The sequence below is a fragment of the Gambusia affinis genome, linkage group LG02 (assembly GCF_019740435.1).
Source record: "Gambusia affinis linkage group LG02, SWU_Gaff_1.0, whole genome shotgun sequence".
NCBI lineage: Eukaryota > Metazoa > Chordata > Actinopteri > Cyprinodontiformes > Poeciliidae > Gambusia > Gambusia affinis.
Genome location: NC_057869.1, coordinates 29,794,134 through 29,818,102, shown reverse-complemented (window position 1 = coordinate 29,818,102; position 23,969 = coordinate 29,794,134). Strand labels below are relative to the sequence as shown.

General features: G+C 38.2%; 3 protein-coding genes across 3 annotated transcripts in view; all 3 read left to right on the top strand.

Annotated features, from left to right (window-relative positions):
* The first annotated feature begins 1,765 nt into the window (after positions 1 to 1,765).
* On the top strand, positions 1,766 to 21,385 carry LOC122846946 (adhesion G-protein coupled receptor G1-like). The gene is made up of 9 exons (XM_044144223.1): positions 1,766 to 1,829; positions 17,656 to 17,802; positions 17,975 to 18,035; positions 18,321 to 18,408; positions 19,098 to 19,226; positions 19,419 to 19,577; positions 19,655 to 19,697; positions 19,784 to 19,872; positions 20,731 to 21,385. The coding sequence occupies exons 1-9, from the start codon at positions 1,781 to 1,783 to the stop codon at positions 20,854 to 20,856; spliced, it is 891 nt and encodes a 296-aa protein (XP_044000158.1). The 5' UTR covers positions 1,766 to 1,780; the 3' UTR covers positions 20,857 to 21,385.
* Positions 3,126 to 13,788, top strand: LOC122846939 (adhesion G protein-coupled receptor G3-like). Its single transcript, XM_044144210.1, has 12 exons — positions 3,126 to 3,269; positions 3,442 to 3,502; positions 4,304 to 4,427; positions 6,307 to 6,435; positions 6,664 to 6,822; positions 6,900 to 6,942; positions 7,029 to 7,117; positions 7,527 to 7,645; positions 12,546 to 12,826; positions 12,972 to 13,068; positions 13,164 to 13,483; positions 13,571 to 13,788. Exons 1-12 carry the CDS (start codon positions 3,215 to 3,217, stop codon positions 13,684 to 13,686), a joined length of 1,593 nt encoding a protein of 530 aa, XP_044000145.1. The 5' UTR covers positions 3,126 to 3,214; the 3' UTR covers positions 13,687 to 13,788.
* A 1,818-nt stretch (positions 21,386 to 23,203) lies between the features above and the next one.
* Positions 23,204 to 23,969, top strand: part of LOC122823310 (trichohyalin-like) — a 9,839-nt gene continuing 9,073 nt past the window's right edge. The window contains exon 1 of the mRNA XM_044102790.1: positions 23,204 to 23,969. This exon is cut by the window's right edge and continues 1,249 nt beyond it. Coding sequence (XP_043958725.1) covers positions 23,270 to 23,969 — 700 coding nt within the window. The 5' untranslated portion in view covers positions 23,204 to 23,269.

Below are 23,969 nucleotides of genomic sequence, written 5' to 3'. Positions count from 1 at the left end.
TTTTCTTAGCTCCTCTAGGAGTGTTTTGCACCTGGGCCAAATGCATAGTAAAAACCAATTTACGGACTAGTTATTTAAAATAAAACGCTGCACTTTAAAAAAAAATTTTAAGCAACGAAGATGGAGCTGTTATCTTCTCCATTGCCAATATGGACATCTGGAATTTCTCTAGGAGGAAAAAGGCAAAGTCACATAAAATGAAGTCAAGTGTATTTATACAGTACATTTCAGCAACAAGGTAGTTCAAAATGTTTTACACCACAAAAACAAAGAAGAGCAACGAGTTACGAAACAGTAAACATAAAATTTTGTTAAATGGCATCAAAATCAAACAAATATAAATAACATGTATTGATAGGTTATTAATGAAAGGCAACTCTAAACAGGTAGCTTTTAGCCTAGATTTAAAGGAGCTCAGTGTTTTTCTTGGGAAGCTGGGGTTTGAGTTCTGTGTGGGACTTGTGCGGTTCTCACAATCATCCACCAGAGGGAGTAAGGAGGTTACTGTTCACCCGAGGTGGACCTGACGAGCTATTACACGCACCTGCAAATCATCGGCCTCATCAGCAAGAGCTTGTCATCAGCAATTGTCTTTCCAGTGCCCGAGTCTTCTTAGCTTTACATGGTACACCTTGCTAGACTTTGTCAAATATTGAGAATTTTGTTGTCAAACACACTGTTTTGAAGCCAAAAACCTCTTAAATGTAAGGGGATAGATCAAAAATCAACTAACTTAAAGTTAGTTACACAAATACAAGGTCGCTAACATAATGTACCTTAGCATAAATGGACTGTTTAAGGTCGCTATTAAGCTAACTTTCCATTAATAGCTCCATAAATCTTTTTTATAAACATTACATTACCAAGACGCATGCAAACATACCTAGACCCTGTCCCCTTTTTTTTTTTCTATTCTGCCTCTTTTTCTTCTCTCTGTTCCTGAAGAATAAGTCCTTTTTGGTTGTTTTATTTACTTCTCCTCCACCGGTGCTTTGGACGCGCGCTGCAGATTGCAGGGCAGCTCATGTTACCGCTGAAGCGTGACCTGCCGCGGCCACCAGGCGGACCCCAAGAGCAAGTTGTTCTTTTTCTTTTTGCCCATATAAAGAATGATTTCTACATGACCAAAAATATATTATTGGAAAATAAAATTTAACTACTTTATAATTGAATTGGGAGTTTTGTTATTATAATCACATAGAAATCATTACTAAAAACAAACAAACAAAACAAAAAAAAAAGAAATATATCAGTTCCACCTTGGGGGCTGGTTGCCCCAGAGCCCTAAGCAGACGAGACAATTAAAAAGGGTTCTGAATACCAAGACCGCTCTCAAGTACTACCACACAGGATGTTCGTGACCAACTGCTCATTCAGTGTAATAAAAACTCTGCCTCTACACAGCAGATGTTGCAATGGGTCTATGTGGTCAGAGGGGGGTGGGGGTTAAGTTGAAAGAACAAGCCATGAGACACATTTGGATTCTTATTTAAAGCTGCTAATGAAACTATTTACTTGGCTGATCACAGCCACATTATATAAAGAACACTTATCAGTTCAAATACATCTGCTTCTTCAGGTGTTTCAGAAGAACCTTTTTTTTCCCCCCCAAGAGTGGAAGATGTAGAAGGGATTATTTATGATTCATTTTTCCCCTGAGAATCTTAGAAATAACAAAGCTGCATTTTCTACAACAGCAGTCTTCATCTCAGTATCCAATCAGGTTCTCCAGAGTCCTGCTGATGACCTCATTGTATGACTCAGGTGTGTTGAAGCAGAGATGCTTCTAAAAGCTACAGGATACCGGACCTCGTGGTCTGGATTTGAAGGTCAGTGTTCTGGTGTAATAGTTGATGTACAAACAAGCAGAAATGAACATAACTTGATACTTCCTGAAGGGGAGGTGAAGGGTATATATATATATATATATATATATATATATATATATAGTATTTTTCAATTTTTGTCTGCAAAGAGTGGGAAGGAAAGTGGAGTGGATGATTGGGACTCCACTCCCCCCTAAACAGAACATTGCACACAGACTCTGCTTAGCCATAGAAAACCAGATCCTCTCTGATTCCACCCGTCCTCTCCAGTGGCCAAGCGATGTGTCTTTGTCTTTGTGCAATGACAGTAAAATAAGTCTAATCTGTAACTGCAGCAAAAGTTCCTGCAAAATATTGATCCAAGAGGTTAGAATGAAAAAACACGGAGCACTTTTGAGAGGTTCAATAAAAACCATGTACTACATTCCTTCATGATAATGCAGCACATTTTGTTGCTCTGCTATACATAACCCTTGAAAATATTTGCACTTTTGGTTGACGCGATGTTAAAATTGAGTGTGCATATTCTTGAAAACTGTTGGTTACTGGTGACAGAGGAACATAACTTACCACAACCACAGCAAAAAAAAGCCGAGGCGATCACAGCTGCAGATAAACTTATCTTCAGTTTTAGTGGTATAACAGCCTTCAGTGCTCCACTCTAAGGAAAGCAGAAATACAAACATGCAAATCCTGACTTGATGCTTTTATTTAAGAGTAGGAAAGTTGTTTGCATCCATATTGCACCTGTTTCATCCTCCTGCCAAAACACACAGAAGATTAACTGGATCAGCTTAATAAGATTGCTGACTGGCTGGTTCCCAGCTTTCACAAACAGGACCTGGTCTCTTAAAACTCTGACATTCACAGGGCCGTGCAGAGACCTTTGGAGGGGGAGGGTCTTAAAGTTAAAGAGGGGCACATTGATCTTAAAACACTGAACAGTTCTGTCCGTCTCTGTAATTGTGTCTTTGGACAAAACACTTCACCCCTTCCCTGCTGCTGCTGGTGCTTCTGTCAGTGGTGGTGCTGCCCCAGGGCAGCTGTGGCTGCTATCTAGTAAATTATCACCATCAGTGTGTGATGAGTGCAGAGTGCTTTGGAATCCTCTGGACTAGATAAAACACTTCACAAGAAAATGTCATAATTTGGACAGAAACATAAAGAGAAAACCATAAATAACATATTTAGAGGGTTTATCAACAAAAAAAATAACCTTGATTTAGAACTTTGTTACATTGAACAGTATTACTTATCCACTTCATCACTTCCTCCTCTCTGCCACCTCTCTCTCAGCATGAGATCAAACCAGACGTGAAGCAACCCTCAACCACCAGAACAACTCGGCGCCTCAGTCAGTGATCAGTATCTGTTTAAGAAAGTCCAACATGAAGTGGATTACTCTTTATCTCCTAACACTCTGCTTCCCTACAACCAGAGCTTGTGAGTATTCTGGGGTTTTGCAGTTTGAACATCAAGTTAGTTGTTAATGTCTCCATTCAGGCTATATTCAAATTGTTAGTCAGTTTTTTCTCGTACCTCTGGTTAATTCAGTTGTCATTTTTGTTTGTCATGAACATTTCTGACTTCTTCATGTTCTGTGTCCATTTTACAGACTGTAAACCTGAGAAAGTTACTGATGAGTGTATAAAAGAAAGTCCTGTAATGTGGACCAGGTAAATGATGCTTCTTTGGTCGATCTTAAGTGTCTTGCTTCCTAACAGTTTCTTCCTTTAGTCTTTAATAAATTAAACGGGGGATATTATGTATTTTCCATTTTATAGCATAATCAAGTATAACTATGTTACCTTTAGTTGTTATATAATGTTGTACACATCAAACATAACTTAAAAACAAAATTACTCGACAATTTGATACCTTGAAATTGGGCTCTGTCTCTTTAAAGTGTAGTATTATGTATTTTCCAGCCATATAGAATAGTACAGCCAAATAACTATGTTACCTTCAGTTGTTCTAAAATTCTTAATACATCAAATATGAATTAAAAGAAATTTTCATCCGTTATATACCGCCTTGAAATTGGGCCTCTGTCTCTTTAAGAAAATCCTGCTTTTTCTAACACTCCGCCTTCAGGAAGTCATCACATAGCTCCACTAAGTTTTTTGCCATTGTTTCACTGAGAAGTAGCTCTTATACTGAGCTCAGCAGATGTGCAGCTTCACCCGGTGTTTGCTAATTGTTGCTATGGCTAGTCTGATGGAGCTGTAGGGGGGGCCGGTGGGGGAGTTTGAGCTTTGGGTAAAGAGGGTGTGTGTTGTATGGGCAGGTATTCAGGCAACCCCAAATGGTTCAAACATGCATAAAATAATTAAGGTAATACTATGGGTATATTTATGATTAGGGAAATAACATTATTACATGATGCAGAGCTAAAAAGAGTCACATTTGCAAAATATCCCCCGTATTCCTTCAATATTTTTGTAAATATGTGCCTTTTTCGAAACATCTCCTGGTAGGTGCTATGACGTTAAAATTATGGCGTGCAAACCACGGGGTCAAGCCAAAGTGACTGTGAATCAGTCACAGGGCAGTGAATCAGTCACAGGGTTTGTTAATGTCGACATCAAACCATCAGTCCAGGTAGGTGATCAGAGGTAAAACTTTTTATCTTGGAAGCATCAATACATGAGAATTGATTGGTGTTTTGTTTGTTCTTTTAAGAAAGTGACACATTGCAAGCATTTATTTCAGTTCATTTTGATGATTAGGGCTTACAGCTAACAAACCCCCCCAGTGTTTCAGATAACTCAAACCAATAAAAAAAGTTTTTTTATTGGCTTTTATTGGTTGGTTTGATTATTGGTTTTAGTGGTGGCCAACCTCAAAGTATGTGATTGTACCATACAGTATATTCACCTAATAGGTCGAGGTCCAAGCATTGCATCGAAGTGATCAACTTCTGGTTCTGCTGAGTCGTTAAGGAAGCCCATGTTATTTTCAACTCATCTTCATTATTGGGTCCAGGGTCTCACCGTCTTCTTGACAGAACCTCTTACACTCTCCATGAGGCTCCAGTATTCTGGTCACCATGATGATTCTTTGGTATATTTGGTAGTCCTGCTGAAAAATGAAATCAGTTTCTCCATAAGACTTGTCAGCACAGAGAAGCAAGGAATGCTCTAAAATTTCCTGGCAGACGACTGAATCGGTGGACCACCACCATCAGATGATGAAGACATCACTCCCCTATTTGTGACAGTCATCCCAAACTCTGTGACCTTGATTTCCTCATAGAAAACTTTACTTTCACGTGAAAAGAGGAGTTTGGACCAATGAGCAACAGTCCAGTTCTTTGTTCTTCTCATCAGAGGTATAAATGTTGTCTCTAGCCCAGGTGTTTAACAAACTGAATGTTGCAGTCCATGTCTTGGATAAATCAGTGTGTGAGGTGACTTTTCAACTCCTGACTCCCGCATCACTCCATGTTTTGTGAGTCTTGACCAATCTCCTGTTTCCTTCTTTCCTTGGAACCTGTTTTTTTTCTTTTCCATTAACATGGAAGGACACAGAGCTTGTTCAGCTGTGGCCTTTTGTCTTTGTGGTTGGTGTCAGTGACCGTCTACTCAAAGTGTCCAGTCAGAGGTCTTCCTCATGATTATGAAGGCCACAACATTTCTGTAAATGTCTGGTGTTCTGAGAAACTGAACGACGGGTTTCCATGAGATGTAAGTCACAATCATCAAAATGAACAGAATATGCATGAAAAGAAAACATACAGCTGAAACCAGAATTTTACATACACCAAATAAAAAGACACATACTAGTATATTTAAATCAAATTAAAATCATGTGTTAGTGAAATGTTTCATGGCAGTTACCTCAAAAATTCCACTCATATATTATGTAAAAGAATCACATTCAGTGATATATTCAATATCTTTGTTACTTGTTATTTTGATAATTATTCAGATTAAGATTAACTTTATCTTGATAAATTAACATTGCAAAAAATTAAAAAACAAAACAAAATTCCTCTTTACAAACCACTAATTTACCAATAAAGGAATACCTTTGGCTTAAGAGCCCTAAAAGTCAATGTCCCAAAAAATTAGAATTCTGTGAAAAAGGTCATTATTGGAAACTCACCAGCTGATTAACAGGTAGATGGACGGACAGGCAGACGACCTTCACAAGGAAGGGAAGTCACAAAAGGTCATTGCTGAAGAAGTTGAGTATTCAGAGTTCTTTACCCAAGAATACTGACAGAAAATTGAGTGGAACAAAAAAGTATGATATAAAAGAACATTATACCAACAACAGGGAGGGCCGCAGCCTTGAGAGAATTGTCAAGTGAAATTCAGAAGAGCCATCACACAGAGAAATACTAAACATGGACTGAAAATGTCCCATTCATTGTGTCAAGTCACAATGAATGGGCTTGACACGTAATAAATAATAAATCATAACATGTTCTGAAATATAACTGGTTTTAACTGAATAAAGTTCTTCTGGTTTTAAGGCTGAGTTAGGCCCCACATTCAATCACGAAGTTCGAATCCCATCGTCTGCTCTTCAGAGAATCAGAAGAACACCGTCGGAGGAAACTGTCCAGGTGGTTGCCTCGGTGATCAACAGCACATTATTTCAGGTGTGATTCTCTAAACAAACAAACGTAACATCCTTTATACATTCAGCTGGACTTCCAGCTTAAGCTAGCATGTCATTGTGAACATACCAGGTGTTTCTTCCCTTCAGGCTCATTTCCATTAATTTCCATTGTGAATTTTTTTATAGCACACAATGGAGACTGTACATGGTGTGTTTCTAGAGGAATACCAGTTTTAAAAGAGAGGTCAATTCTGTCTCTTCATTGCAGAGAAATCCTTGGTGCAAAAGAAGAAACAAAATTCCCCAGCCGACTGTCAGAGAAGAGGGAACTGTTTTAGGAGGGCTGGTCCTGTTTGTGAAAACTGGAAACCAGTCAGTCAGCAATCTTACTGAGCCTATCCAGTTAATCTTCAAACACAATGAGAAGGTAACTAAATAAATACAATAATGAACACTTAAAAAACAAGAATTTTCCTTCATTTTGATTCCCTTTCTATGTTTCAGGAGAACAGTGGAACATGTGTGTTTTGGCAGGAGGATGAAACAGGTGCTATATGGATGCAAACACTTTAACTATTCTGAAATGAAAGCATCAAGTCAGGATTTACATGTTTGTGTTTCTGCTTTCATTAGAGTGGAGAACTGAAGGCTGTTATACCACTAAGACTGAAGATGAATTTATCTGCAGCTGTGATCATCTGAGCTTTTTTGCTGTGCTTGTGGTAAATCCTGTTTTTCTGTCACCAAGAATCAAGTTTTACATTTCCATACAGTGACTTCTAAAGGTATTAGCATATTGTCACTTTCACCTAAAACCTAATTATTGTTGGAAGATTTTCCATAACAAGCCAAAATACAAAATAGAGCATAATTGTTGAATGGCAGGAATATCATAGATGGGTTTCAAATCTTTATCAAATAGATATTTGGAAAAATCCCTTTGCTTTTACATTCTGCCCCAAATCTATGAGAAACATTTGCTGCAGTTCCTACACTAGTTACACACACTGATCAGATTGGACTGTGAATAGCTTAGCATCTCAGAGGTGAAAGACATAAACAGCAAACAAAATGTCTCCTGAGGATCAATATAAAATGCATTTCAGCTAAACCTTATTTTTCCTTGTATAGAATCCAGAAGTGAAGGTGGATGAAGATCATGCTAAGGCTCTCAGCTACATCACCTACGTTGGATCGGTGCTCTCTGCCTTCTTTGCTTTCATCAGCCTGTTCATCTATGTTGGTCTGCAGTGAGTTTTTACTTTAACTTGAACCTTTTTTTAACTAATGGGATTGACATAGTTTGTATTTTAAAGTTGTCCACTTTTTGGACTTGATGGGATAAAAACTAAATCTTGTCATACTCATAATCTATCTTTACTCATTAACTTTTAAACTAATAATAATGAAATATTCAGTTGCATTTAATTTTCAATGAACCCATTGAATCTTTATTCAACAAACTGAACAGAGAATCCAAATCAAGCAGATGAATACATGTAGATTCTTTTCCACAGTGACAACTAGCTGTGGCCCCAGTAACTACATATTAACAATGAAATTAAAGATTAAATTATGAATGATTCCCCTGCTGTGGCCTGAACACACACCAACCTAAATTGTGTACCTGCTTATGCGTAATCAAGCATATAAATGTTTGGATGTTGATCTGGAAGCTGAAGTCCTGCTCTGCTGAAGACTGGAATTACAAGTGCCACTTTAGCCAAAGTTTTGAAATCAGGGAATATTTCTCCAACTGAAGCGATCAGAAGACAAAAAGACTCTGAACAAGAAGTTTTAGTTATTCTGAAATCCCCCGCTTCAGCAGCACCTCCTGCACCAGACAAACTCCTGTTCACAAATCTTCAAATGTCAGCTCCCGGATAGCGAGATGCATTTAGTTCAAGTCAGAGAAGATACTCGGACTTGATGCTTTTTGATTTTTATTGATTTATTTAGTCATCTTCTACACAATGTGCTCTGTACGTGAAGTTGAAACTGTTTACACATCTGCACCATGTGGTCAGGTGTGTAAATTCCGATCTGGCAAAATGACAGATGGACTTCAGATTTTTTATGTTACAGAGAACAAAGACAGAGTATTCAAATAAGGCAACCCCTGCTTCATATTTACAAAAGAAACTTAATTTTCCTTCTCATGTTTAACATTTAAAATGTCTAAGTTGAGAGAAATGTGGAACCAAAGTCAAATTCTTTGTGTTGCACAAACTGGGTAATAATCAGTGATGTCAGTAACGCGTTAATTTGTAACGCGTTACTGACGTCGGACCACTTTTTTCAGTAACGAGTAATATAACGCGTTGTTATTTCAAATCGAGTAGTCAGACTACAGTTACTTTTCAAAATCACTTTTGCGTTACTACGTCACTATCTTCTTTTGTTATTTCATCGTATTTCCTCTACTCGTCTTGTCGAGTGACCGACGTCTCTATGCGACAGAAATGTAAACAATGGAGGGAGATGCGCATTTTGTTGGTGGAAAAACTGGAACTATTTTGAGTTTCTGTCGCCAAGTCCGATTTTTGTTTTTTTTTTTAAAGTCGCTTGCAGATTTAATGAGTGGCGGGTTGCGCCTTTTTTGGCTCGTTTTTGAACGTGAAGTTGCTCATTTGGGTTTGGAAATGAGCAGAGACTCATAATAAATCCCAGAATTTGTCCGTCATTATGGGAGTCTTACTCAGTCTCTCCCTGTCCATCATTTCCCGGATGATCCGTCCCGCTGTGTCTTTGTTAATGTCAAGTTAATATATTAGGCTACTTCTGAATGACGTCGAGTTTCGCGTTGCGCTCCAGAAAACTGCAAACATCGAGACCAATATGAACAGCGCAATAAACGTGAAAACAGCCACGAATAAACGTGTCCGTAATTGGCAATGATTATAATGGCAACTTAACGCTATTCTAATTATTAATATTAAGATAAGTGTCACAAATCTGTGCAGCCATCTGAACTGTGGAGCGCAGGGCCGTAACGCAGAACCTGGAGGCTGGGGGAGGGAGGAGGGGCTTTAAAATCCTTCTTAGAGTTTTCCAGACAACAGTGGACCACACAAATTACTCACGTTTTTTATTTTTTGTACAATCTCCTCTTCAGTTCAACCTTATCAGTGGAGACACATTGTTGATGTTGCCATTATAAAATAGCTGACAATTAAGTATTGGCAAAGATCAATGTGATTTTCACAGGAGGCGGAGCTGTTGTTAGCAGCTGCTGAAAGTAACTAAAAAGTTACTTTTAGTGTAACTTAGTTACTTTCCAAATCAAGTAGTCAGTAATCTAACTAAGTTACTTTTTCAAGGAGTAATCAGTAGTCCGATTAAAGTTACTTTTTCAAAGTAACTATGCCAACACTGGTAATAATAAGGCTGATTCTGAGAATTGTGAACCTCCACAAGTGGTTTTTCATGGGTAGAAGTGTCACATACCACAACCATTTATGCACAAGTATAAATGTCATGAAAGTCCTCAGCCATCATAGTGTTCTGTTATGAGTTCTGTGCCCTGGTTCTAAAAGGGTTATGATGCAAGTGACCAAATCAACCACCAAACCAAAACAAACAAGATGTAGAGACTGGTGGGCACCCAACACTATTATATCCTGTGACACATATCCTGTCCTGAACAAAGCTGCAAGGTCACACATCAAGAAAGAAGACAGTACTAAAAAAAAAAAAAATTAAATAACACAAAAAGACAGAATCTTGTGTCAGTCAGAGTTTGCAAATACTCTGACTGAACTTCCCCAAAATGTGGCATCACAAAAACATTCTGTGGGAATATTGAAATAACATCCCAGGAACAAATGTGTTTTCTAATTGGACAATGACCCTGAGCATACGACCAAATTAGTTACAAATGCTGAAGGACATCAAATTGATGCTTTGAAGCAGCCGCCTCAATATGTGGTTTTGGTTGGTAGTGGGCTTCTCCATTATACTGTCTGTTCCTCACTATGGAGGGTGGGCTGTGAGTGTTTAGCAGGTATGCTCAACTCTCCCCTGATGTTTGCAGTGATACTCAGCAATGAAGAATGTCGAGGTTCTGGTTCTGATAGACTGAAACCCAGATATTTAGGCCAGACCAGTGAACAGTTACGAAAGCCTATTGTAATCGCAGGATTTCTTATTATTTTTTCCACAAAGTATGCAGCCTTTTGGAGGCTTTAACATGTGCTAAAACTCACCAAACTTCACCTAAAATTGGCCCCACAGTAAAAATTTTAGTTTCTAGTGCAGGGGTCTCAAACAGGTTGGATGCCTCACAATCCTGTCATCACAGTATGATGTCATCTAAGCTCCTCCCCTCAGAACAGGAAGAGACTTTTTTTCCTCAATTTTTTGCTCCAATTCCGAACCCCTTGACCTGATCAAGAAAATCTTGTGTACGGAGACAGATAACTAGTTAGTTTCACCTGCTTTAAAGCTCAAAGAGTTTTCGGGGGAGAATGTGGCAGTGGCAGCCCTGCAAAGTCACAGGTGACACTGTTAACATACATTTTGCTCTAAATTCCACATATTTAAGACGACCTGCACCACACTCAACTCGATTGATCCTTAGGTATTATAAAATTCAAGAAAATATGCTTAAATTTAAACTGTCTAATATTTTTGGTCCTTAACTATCAGTGGGTCATTCTCACACCACCGAAATAATTTATACTCTGTTCTCAAAACCTATTTCTCCTAGGAAGATGATTCATAATGAACAGTCCTCTTTCATAATTTCCTTGGTAAATAATAATCAACTTATTTGGAACTGAGCACCAAATGTCGACATCACACCAGTTTAACAAGTCAAAGTAACATTCACACAAACCTGATGTCTTGAGATTGCTTTAGCCCTGGCATTTGTTGAATTAGCTGATAGTATAAGCTAATCCAGTGTTACCCTGCAACCTTGGATGGCTGAGGGTAATGTATAAGATGATCTTCCCTCAACGTGTGATGCTGTAGTACAGAAAAGGTGAGACACACACGTTGAGCTTCCGTCAGCATCTAACAGGAAGATTTATTCTTCTTGTGTACAATGAACATACTCCATATTTTCAAATCTTTTGCATTTTTAACAATCCAAATAAAAGTACATCAATTTGCTTTAAGCTATTTTAATAGCCTTTACGACCTCTATTCTGCACAGATAAAACATGCTTTAATATCCAAGCATCTTATCTTACAACTGTATTGTTTTACAGGACAACAGTACCTTATCTGGTACACAAAGAAATACAGAACTGAAAAAGGTGTAATGGTCCTGTAATGCTGCATCTCTTTACTAACATTTACACTTAACAGCCATTAGTTAAAGAATATTATACACTAGGGTTTTGCTGATTTTTGAGAAGGAAACATCATTTTGCAGATAAAGCAATTAAAATAGCACCATTTATCTGAAAATTGATTTGAAATGTACAAAATCCAACCAGTTCAATACGAATTCAGCAGTACTTTAGCTGTTTCTCAGCTAACTCAATACACAGAAACAAAGTCTGCTAGCATTAGCATAAACCAGCCTCCAGAATTATGTCCCGTTCTCTACACAATACCCATGACAAACCGGACAACATGACTCACTAGTCAACTCCTGATTCAATAACCACTTTAACTCCCAAAAGTCATCAATATACATGCAAAAAAATTAATTTTTATGAACCTGTAATACAGAAGAGATGAGACACACGTTGAGCTTCTGTCAGCATCTAGCAGGAAGATTTATTCTTCTTGTGTGCTCAGTCATTTCTATACCACCAATGCGACAGCGTGAACAGAAATGCACGGACTAAGTGAAATAACACTAAATAACTTATCACAAAAATTAAAGATACAAAATAAAAAAATAATGTTGGGGTGCCTATTTTCTTACTTTATGGTTTTTATTTACTAATAACTTATAATCCATAACTAATCACCCCTCTACATCAGCAGTTGGCTTAAGCTTATTCAACTCAGCCTTTAGTTACTGTAAAACTATGAGCATTTACAATAACTAAAGGCACCATGAGAAAAATAAACTAAAAAAATAAGAAACTACTGTAGTTAAACTAGTAATTATAGCAAATAAAGGCCACTAGAACCAAAATTATCCTTTAAAATGAAAAAGCAAACAATTCATTTTTGTCGTGTCTCCCTTAGTCGACGGCGTTCGGAGAAGGCCCTCAGCATCCACATGCAGCTAACGGGGGCGTTGTTGTGCCTCCACCTCGGCTTCCTGACTGGCAGTTTCTGGACTTTTCTGCTAGATGAGAACAAGTACAGCTGGGTTTGTGGAGGTCTGGGCCTCTTCCTGCACTGGTCTCTGCTGGCCACCGTCACCTGGGTGGCTGTGGAAGGATTCCACCTTTACCTTCTCCTCATCCGGGTCTTTAACGTCTACGTCAGAAGATACCTGCTCAAACTCTGCCTGGTGGGATGGGGTGAGTTTGGGAGCATGAAGCTAATTGCTCCAAATAATTAACTGATTTTTACTGCATAAACAAACAGTTGCTAGATGAGGTATTGTTTTTGACCTTGATTCTAATGATATAGTTGTGGTTTTCCTTCCTCTTCCTTTCTCTTCAGGTTTTCCTACTCTTGTTGTGGCAATTTGTGGGCCTTTGGGTGTCTATGGCAGATACACTCTGAAAACGAGGGATTCCAACAACCAAACATCAGAAATGTAAGTCATTTCCATGAGTTCACATGTGCAACTGAGTCAGTCAATAAAACTCCCAAATGACCACAGTCTCTGTTTTGTTACTTCTTGATGAACAGATGCTGGATGAACAGTGACATCCCACAGACAAAGTTGGTCACATACATCACCGTGGCTTTTCTTTTCCTGGTGGTGCTGTATAATACCTGCATGCTGTTGCTGGTGGTGTTTAAAATGTGGGAGTTACGACGTGGCAGACGAGACCATGAGTCCAGCAACTGGAAGAAGATGAGCAAGGAGAACAAGTCCAGGTTATGGAAGGACGGCGCCACAGTTCTCGGCCTCAGCTGTGTACTGGGGTTACCATGGGGACTAGCCAGCCTCACCTATGTTAACTTACCTGGAATCTACTTGTTCACCATCTTTAACTCTCTGCAAGGTCAGTCAGTATGTGCAACACTAAATGTTGGTATCCACTGACAGGTTGATTCACCTGAATGATTTACTGGTTCTTTTGTCTGTTCAGGTCTATTGATCTTCCTGTGGTCAGTGGCTTTATCATGCAAGTCTCGATCAGAAAACAACTCTTCAGTCCGAGATCCTTCCACCCAGAAAATGATGACAACCAGCTTCAATAACTGAATCACTGATTTTTGCTTATATTAGGTGCTGACTGACTAGTGCAGGGGTGGGCACTCCTGGTCCTGGAGGGCCAGTGTCCTGCAACTTTTAGATGTAGCTCTAATTCAACACACCTGAGTCAAATAATGAGGTCATTAGCAGGACTCTGGAGAACCTGACTGCAATAGGGAGGTGAATCAGCTGTTGGATTCAGGTGTGTTGGACCACGGAGATATCTAAGAATTGCAGGGAATTGCTCAAGGACCAGGAGTGCCCAACCCTGGACTAGTGGATTCCTTTTGCATTATAACATTGCATATAATTACTGTTATATGTTAGACTTTTCTATAAGATTTCTTTTAAAAGACAGTGCTCCAGAAATATTATGCTCTTTACGTAAATATTTGTTCAGTTTTTATTAAATATATCAGGGAATAAAACTTGATATCCACCTTTTTCAGTTTAACTGAGTTTGATTTACCCACCCAAACGGTTGGACAGCTGGGGTTTCTACAGCCATCCACCAGAGGGAGCCAGGAGGTTGCTGCTCACCGGACGGTGGAGCTGCTGAGCTAATTACACATTCCTACAAATCATCTGCTTCATCAGCCAGAGCTGAAAAGGAGCCACTTTACAGTCCTCAGATGACTGAGTCTTAGCTTTACATCAGTCTCTCTTCAACTGTGGCCCCGCGAGCCCCCCCTGAGTGGTCTGCGAGGTACTGCATGTAAACGACCATTTATTTGCCGTGACAGGAGCTCAAATTGCGACGCTACAGCTAGCTTACCAAAGGATTGTGTTAAAAATAATGATGGAAAACTGGCTTAAAACCGTGTTACTCAAGCATGTGACTTTTCTTGGTCTACAGCTATTGTTGTTTTTACTTAATTAAATTATTAAATCAATGAAATACAATTGATTATTTTTATATATAATGGTGCAGAAAATGATTTTTTGTTTTTGCTGAATCAACTCAAGTCTATTTTTCTTTAATTGTGATTCTAAATTTTAAAAAATAGCCCTATATTTTTTTATGCACAGAACACTTGGTAGTAATGACTGTCTTCTTTTTTATTTCCATGTGTTTAACATCACTGGAAACTTTGACTCCACACTTTCAGAATCTGTAAATAACTCAAAAAGCCAAAGTAAACGGGTCTTCGTGTTCATGGTTTTGTCATGGCCAGTCACATAAACAGCATCACTCTTCTCACTAGGATGAACAAAGAAAACAATAAGTGAGTTAAGTAGCTAATATTTCTATTTGAGGTTGCATTATATATTAAGTTGTATTATTGCGGGGCAGTTTCAGTTTAGGTGACTGTTAAATGGGTTTAGTGATCCTCGGCCTGAAAAAGTTTGAGAAACACTGATCTGGATCGATCTTCTTTAATTCCAAAGATATCTTAAGTTTTGTTTCTGTCCAGTTGGAGACAGTTTTGGGACATCCACACAACTTCAGAGGTGCATGGCACCACCTTTAGTACATGTGCTTGTAACCTTATAGATTCCACCATCTACCATATATGTTTTAATTTTGTAGTCTGTAAAAATAAGAATAATGCGTTATTTACAATCATGATGATACGATGACATCAGCGAGGCAGATGTAATTCTGTCATATAAAAATAACCGTGTGTCTGTTCTTTAAAAAAAATAAGCAGAAACAAAGATAAAAGAACGGTATATATACACTCAGAGATCCAGAGGATTTTTCAAAGCTGAAGTTAAATTAACAACATTGTTCAAAACATACTGATAAATCAACTGTACACGGATTGTACTTTTTTTGCCCTTCAAAACATTAGAATGGACTCCCTCTCTTTGTTCCTATGGTCATCAGTCTCCAATGCTTATGGAGCGCTACAGCATTCAAAGAGAGAACCCTGAACAACAATTTATGACGAGAAGGGGATACCCGATGGATCAACATGCGACTCAGAGGGGACTTGACCAAGCGTCTGTATATGAGGTGTAGGGACTAAGAATGTGTTGTTCAAAGACACCTGATAACACCTGTCTATCGTCTGCATAGTTATGTTAGCTAATCTTATTTCCTGTTATGACCTGAGCTAGTCAAAGCAAGTAGATATTGAATGAGCGGGGTCCCAGGATGGAGCCTTGGTGTACCTCATGTGTGACCTCTGTCCACTCCAATGAGAAGTTATCTATTGACACAAAGAAATCACTGTTCTTTATGTAAGATTCAAACCAATTAAGTACTAGACTAGAGAGTACAATCCTGCTCTCCAACATGAAAAATAAGATTTCTAATATGCAAAGTGAAATTTTGATTCTTGTTAAGGTCTTAAATGTAGGGTTCCAACCTATTACTGACATCTGCTGCCATTTTAGAGGAACTACAAGTTGACAAAAACACCATGTTGGGAAACCGTTTCTTTTGCGGGCCCTAGTGAAGATGTAATTACAAAGTAAGTACCTGATAAATTACATATATATTCTGAAGCTGTCGACTACACCGTTCTGCTTGAATCAGAAAACAGATGAAGCACAATCGTCTCTCTTCTGCTGCAATGTCAGCAGAAGTTAAAAGAAAGAAAATTAAGAAGAAATACAATCTATTGAAAAACAGAAACACTGACCAAGTAATTGATTCTGCCCGTATTGCAGTAAATAGAAAATATTATGACTGAAATCCATTGTTGGGTAGGTTAGTTTTAAGAAGTAATTAGCTATGGTTATTGGTTACTGTTTCAGAAAAAAGGGTAATAGAGTTACTATATTATAAGGGTAAGTCATTACCAAGGAAAAAAACTGTTCTGTCACTTTAAAGGAAAAAAAAGACATCTTTAAATCAGGCCTGTCAATGTTAGCATGTTAGCAAAGGCAAGTAATCTAAATGTTTTAACACAATATTATGTAAAGCAGATTAATTTTAGTCTAAAAGTCTCTGTGCCACTGAGGATTACCTAGTTCGATCTCATAGTGCCGTAAAAAGATGGAGCATGAAGCGTCTAACTGGTGCTCTCAGCTGCAAATTTAACTTTACAAAACAATGAGATGGACATTTGGATTAAACGTCCATCACAATGATTAATCATTCTTGCACTGAAGCGCACAACCAGTTAGTTTATAGTTAACATTTCTAAATTATGTTACGTTACACTACTATCTTGAATTAAAAGAATCTGAAAAACTGAGATGCATGGTTTGAGACAATCAAAGATTTTCTCTAACATTTTAAAGACAATGTGCATTTTTACATTTCAAGCTAACAAAGTTAAGCATGGTGATTGATCTGATTACATTTTTGAATCAATTTATGTGGGAGAACAAAAATATAACTGGTATAACCATGACTTAGTAACTCGTGGGAACGACTGGTTTAATTTGAGGGTATGATATAATATATCTTGGGAACACCTTATTTATTTTTGTGGTTCATGACTTCATTATAATGACTCGTTTTCACAAGATATTGAGGTTTGTTTCTCTTATGTCACCATAGCTTCTCTGCTTACTAGAACTTTAGAATATATGAGGAAATGATTATCATAAGACAGAACCAATGAATGAGCACTGAGCAAAATAAACTACAATCAGGAAACAGGAAACTCATGCTGTGGCTGCATTGTGGATTGGGACAATGGTGGCGGCGGTGGTAAGAGTTTGTTCCTCAATCAATGGGTTGCTGGTTTGATTCCGTATCTGTTGTGTAAGACACTTCACCCCCCTTGCCTGCTGCTGCTCTTGGTGCTTCTGTCAGACTGCCCCAGGGCAGCTGTGGCTACTATCTGGTAGCTTCTTAGCATGTGAATGTAGTGCAGAGTGCTTTGCAGTCCTCTGGACTAGATAAAACACTTTACAAGACAACGTCACAATTTGGACAGAACCATAAAGAGAGAATCTTGAGTAACATATTTAGATGGTTTTTCAAGCAAAAAAAGTTGATTTGGGAGTTAGTTAAATTTTTTAATTGCATTATTTACCCACTTCATCACTTCCTCCTCTCTGCCACCTCTCTCTCAGCATGCGATCAAACCAGACGTGAAGCAACCCTCAACCACCAGAGCGACTCGACACCTCAGTCAGTGATCAGTATCTGCTTGAGAAAGTTGAACATGAAGTGGATTACTTTTTATCTCCTAACACTCTGCTTCCCTACAACCAGAGCTCGTGAGTATTCTGGGGTTTTGTAGTTTGAACATCAAGTTAGTTGTTAATGTCTCCATTCAGGCTATATTCAAATTGTTAGTCAGCTTTTTCTCGTACCTCTGGTTAATTCAGTTGTCATTTTTGTTTGCTATGATCATTTCTGACTTCTTCATGTTCTGTGTCCATTTTACAGACTGTAAACCTGAGAAAGTTAGTGAGGAGTGCATAAAAGAAAATCCTGTAATGTGGACCAGGTAAAGGATGCTGCTGATGCCATGCTGCTTAATTGGTTGATCTTAATCTCCTATTCTTACTCCCTAATGGATTCTTCTTTTTTCCATAATAATTCCCATAATAAATTTGCTATTCAACTTGTTTTGCATTTACTGCTTTATTGGCCACAGACATTGTATCTTAATTATATTTTTGTTCTTGTGTTTGTTCACTGTTCACTGTGGTTGTTTGCTGAACTTGTGGTCACAGCAGTTCTTGTGCTGCATCATTATCCTAATGATTGACTGTGAAACATGTCCTGTTAGGTGCTATGGAGATAAAATGGTGACGTGCAAACAAAGGAATCGTATGTTGGCTAGGTTTGCTCGGAGGGAAGTGAACCCAGCAAAGCAGGTGAGCTCATAGCTCTTGATCAGTGTTTTTTTTAATACAGAAATGGCGGCCAGCCTCTAAGTATGTGATTGTACTGTACAGCGGTGGTCCCCAGCCCTGGTCATCAGGGACTGCAGCCCCACATGTTTTTGATGAATACACACTCCAGCACAGCTGATTCATGTCATTGCTTTACCTTCTTTGCATTCCTGCAATTGTTGCAGAAGCTGGTTAATCACATATTTGTGTAACGGAGGTGGGCAGCAGCAGAGAACATTGAGAGAGAGAATAAGTCTGAGGTTTATTTATTCAAATTCAGAAGCTGACGTACATTTCCTTTGCACTGCATGACTTGAGTCAAACATTTTGGCTTTTCTTCCACAACCTTTTCACTATGGCTTGCTGGAGTTCTGGTCCATTCCTCCTGACAGAATGGGTCAGAACTGGAAGAACTCAGTCAAGGTTGTAAGTCAACTCTATAAAATACAAGTTTCCCTTGTTGAATTGAATTAACAAACTAAATTAATCTTTTGATATTTGCAGGATTAATGTGTCTTGTTTTTATCTGAACAAGCTCTGTTCAAAGTTTGATGGAATGTTCATAAATGTTATTAGGACATAGCAAATAATTAGGTTGTATTTACAGGAGAAGTTCTGAAACATAGCTGATTTTCTGTGTCTAAAATCCTAATTAATGTTCTGGTTTTAAGGCTGAGTTAGGCCCCACATCCAATCACGAAGTTCGAATCCCATCGTCTGCTCTTCAGAGAATCAGAAGAACACCGTCAGAGGAAGACGTCCTGGTGGTTGCCTCGGTGATCAACAGCACATTATTTCAGGTGTGATTCTCTAAAGATCCTTTACACATTAAGCTGGACTTGCAGTTAAGCTAGCATGTCATTGTGAACTTACCAGGTGCCTCTAGTACACAACTCTGCCTGTAGAGACAGAATGTCTATAGAGATAGTAGAAATGCTGTTAATTTTATCAGAAGATTTAAAAGAGAGGTCAATTCTGTCTCCTCATTGCAGAGAACTCCTCGGAGCAAAAGAAAAAGCATAATTCCCCAGTCGACTGTCAGAGAAGAGGGAACTGTTTTAGGAGGGCTGGTCCTGTTTGTGAAAGCTGGAAAGCAGCCAGTCAGCAATCTTACTGAGCCTATCCAGTTATTCTTCAAACACAATGAGAAGGTAACTAAATAAATACAATGATAAACACTTAAAAAACAAGAATTTTTCTTCATTTTGATTCCCTTTCTATGTTTCAGGAGAACAGTGGAACATGTGTGTTTTGGCAGGAGGATGAAACAGGTGCAATATGGATGCAAACACTTTAACTATTCTGAAATGAAAGCATCAAGTCAGGATTTACATGTTTGTGTTTCTGCTTTCATTAGAGTGGAGAACTGAAGGCTGTTATACCAATAAAACTGAAGATGAATTCATCTGCAGCTGTGATCGCCTCGGCTTTTTTGCTGTGCTTGTGGTAAGTTATGTTTCTCTGCCACCAGTAACCAACAGTTTTCAAGAATATGCACACTCAATTTTAACATTACTGGAACCCAGTGTTTCCCAATTCCAGTCCTCAGGGCCCCCCTGCTCTGCATGTTTTAGATGTGCCTCTACACCAGAACAGCTGATTCAAATGATTGCATGACATCTTCTGCAGCCACCAAGTACTGCAGGAGCCTGTTCATCACCCAAAGATTCAATCCAGGTGTGTGGCAGAAGAGAAACACCTAAAACATGCAGGGCAGGGGGGCCCCAGGACTGGAATTGAGAAACACTGCTGTAACCCAAAGAGTGAATGTTTGAGGGTTTTGTATAACAGAGCAACTCATTATCATGAAGGAATGTAGTACATGGTTTTCAAATCTTTAACAAACTTCTCAAAAGTGCTCCATGTATGTTCATTCCACCCTCTTGTATCAATACTCTGTAGTAACTTTTGCTGCAGGTACAGACTCATATTTGGACTTATTTTATTGTCTATGCATAAAGACCTGATAATAAAATTGGCATAAAATTTAATTGTTTGGCCACTGGAGCACACAGAAAGAATTACATGTGTGCCAATAAATACATAAACATAAAACTTATATTATATTGCTAAATATACAGAACTTAGCATTTTCAGGCAATATTAGTGATGGGATTGTTGAGCAATCTGATGGCCAGTGGGAGGCAACTATTTCTGAGTCTGGTTGTTCTGCAGCGAATGCTACAGAGTTAGCTAGCTGAGCATCTAGTTGGCAAAAGTCTGAAAACGTTGCATTAATTGAACATCTCTGGAGAACTGGTGTAAAATTTGGTTCAGCTGAACCTTTTTTTTTTCTCTGTCCAGAATCCAGATCTGAATGTGTGTGCCTGTCATGCAGTGAATGTTAGCTGCATCACCTACTCTGGATCGGCGCTCTCTGTCTTCTTTGCATTCATCAGCCTGTTCATCTTCACTAAGTTGTTTCTTTAACCTGCATCAAAAGATACATGACCTATATTCTCACCATCTTACATTAAATCAGATGTTTCCTTTTCCAGCTCAGTTACTAGCAAATTTATTTTCCTGTTTGCCAAACAACATGAGAGATTAGGTGTTTCTTTTTTCATATTGCAGAAGTTTCCATAGACAACAGTTGGTCTACTTTTAACCAACTAGCAAAAGTATAAATAATGTAATAGTTTTGTAAGCCACTCATTGGCTGACTCACAACACATTTGACAAATAGAGGCATAGATGTGAATGTAGTAGGAGACAGCTTCTAAAACATGACATCTGGGAAAAATCTAAAAGAAATCATCCAAGATTTCAGCATGAGCAATCAGCCCCTGTCAATAAAATCCTTGAACTTTGAGGATTCATAATTCAGGCTGAACTATGACATTATTGCAGCGTTTTATTGCTTCTATTTTTAAATCCTGTTTTTTAGGAGTGTTACTTTTAGGTGTTTCAATATTTTATCTCTTTCTCTGTAGTTTTAGATGTGTGTGTTGCTAGCTTAGTGAGTTCATGGAATAAAATATTTTAACTGTGAAGTTGAATTCATTTTGTTAAACTCTTGTATAATTTAGTGAAGTTTTGTGTGTGTTAATTTCATGCACACACATGCTGCTGTTCAGGCAACACCAGTGATGAACCTATCCATTAATCTATTATTACTTTAAAATCTAGGTCTTAAAACAATATCCCAAAATAATAACACTTTGGCTATATTATATGTATATTTATTCATCCATTTTAAGAGTGATACCCAAATTTGTTAATTTTTTAAATCTAAATTACTGATTTTATTAAGAATTGCCATAGACAATTCTAACTATTTATAGCCAAAGTTGAATCCAACACAACATTTTGATGCCCCTATGAAAAATGTTGAAACAACAAACCATTCATGTGCAGCATAAATGTGCAAGAACCGCAAACATCGAGACTAATATGGACGCAATAAACGTGGAAAAAAAACACACACGAATGAACGTGTTTGTAAAGTTAGGGACTAAACAGCATTATAATTATTAATATTAAGAGAAGTATCACAAATCTGTGCAGCAGCCATCTGAGTTGTGGAGCCGCAGGACAATCTCTGAGCTCTGACACCAAACACAGGGCAGGAGGGGAGGGAAGGGTTGAAAATCCTAGATTTCCAGATAATACTGGAACACACAAAAACACGCACAAATTACTAAAGTCTACCATTAAACAATCTCCCATTAAACAATCTCCCCTTCAGTTCAACCTCACAAGTGGAGACACATTGTTGATGTTACTATCATAAAATAGTTTGTAATTAAGTATTGGCAAAGAACAATGTCATTTTCACAGGTGGTGGAGCGTTGTTGATAGCAGCTGCTGAAAGTAACTAAAAAAAATGACTTTTAATGTAACTTAGTTACTTTCCAAATCAAGTAATTGGTAATCTAACTGAGTTACTTTTTCAAGGAATAATCAGTAATCTGATTAAAGTTAGGTTTCAAAGTAAATATGCCATCAATGCCTGTCAGTTTGTTTACAACAGCCCCCCGCCCAGCTGAAAGAAACATGTTACAGGTTATGACGCAAATCTTTGTTGACGGAAATGTTTAAATTTTATATTTATTCTACACATTTTTATAGCATTAGAAGATATTAAGAATGTTTGTCCTCCTACAGAAACCATATTGAAATAAAAAATATATTTCCCACGCCCATCTCTTGCAAATTTCATACATTTTTGAAAAAGCTCCTGGGAGCCAATAGGCCAGCAATACAGAGCCACATGCAGCTTTGGAGCTGCGGGTTGCCGACCCGTGTTTTAAACGAATGTAAACAATGTAAATAAGACAAATGAAGTGAAGAGTGCTGAGGAGCAACTAGAGTTGCTGCCGTTTCCTACGGCACATTCCAGAAGAATGGAATGGACGCAGTTTAACCTGAATTCATCCAAACACTTTTCCTCATGAAAAGTGTCTTTTAATGAGGAAAACACTGTTGAGCAGATTTAATGGGAAACCAGGTGATTGTGTTTAAATCTTTATCAATTACAGTCACATTGGCTGAAGATAGTCTAAATTGTTGAAAAAAGTTACATTTGTCTTAATATGAATGAATTTATTTGGAAATGTTTTGATGGTTTGAAACGTCTCTTTTACTAGAAAGTGTGAATCACTTCAGAGCTTTTTTTTGGTTACCATAGCAATAGGAACCAATGTAACACTTCTACCTAACTGATGATGTCACTGAGATCAAATGCTTTGTGTCATAGATTGTGACTGTGACATCAGCTCTGAAACCTCTTGAATATCTTGTTACTTGTGTTCTAGAGCCAGAGGTGTAGCAGCAAACTTACTGTTTCTAGATTTACTTACAGTGAACTGAATTTTTTTCCAGTGTAAGAAAGAAACGGAAGATGGATTCCCGTCGATTACCCAGGAGGGTTATCCCTATGCTAAGGAAGAAAAAGAAGACACAACCATCTGAAGATGTGAACGGCTGTTTGGAAAATAAAGAACCAATTTGTTTGGTCAGCAATGTGGTCAGCATTCCCGAAAAATTCAAACCTTCTCCCAATAATTCAGGTCCTCTGGAGAACAAGAGACATCCCGAAAAGGGTAAAAATGTACAAGGTGCAAGTGAACCAGATACTGAAATACCTCAGATTGCCAGCAAGGGGGACCGTTTTAGCGTGTGCAAATTGTATGAGAGATGTAAAAATATTTTGCATGACAAGCTAGAAGCTATGAGGCAAAAGAAACCTGCCAAAAAAGCTCTATCGAAGGAAAAGGAACTTGAAACGGAAGAGCAGGAATTTTGCCCAATTGTTACTGTTGCGCAAGATGCAGAAGAGAGGGAAAAGAGAGCGGTAAAGCAAAAACCTATGGTATGGGATGCCCGAATTCAAAGTAAGAAAAAGAAGAAGAGGGGAATGGAGGAAACTAGAAGACAGGAAGCAAAAGCATGGTGTCCAGTTAGGAGACAGAAACATTTCAACTTGCCCACAGCTAAATGCACTGAGGTTTTAGGAAAAGACAAATATGAACAGTTTAAAAAGCCCTCGTCATGTAAAAAAAAAGAGAAACTCGTCATTCAGGTTACTGAAAATGCAGACG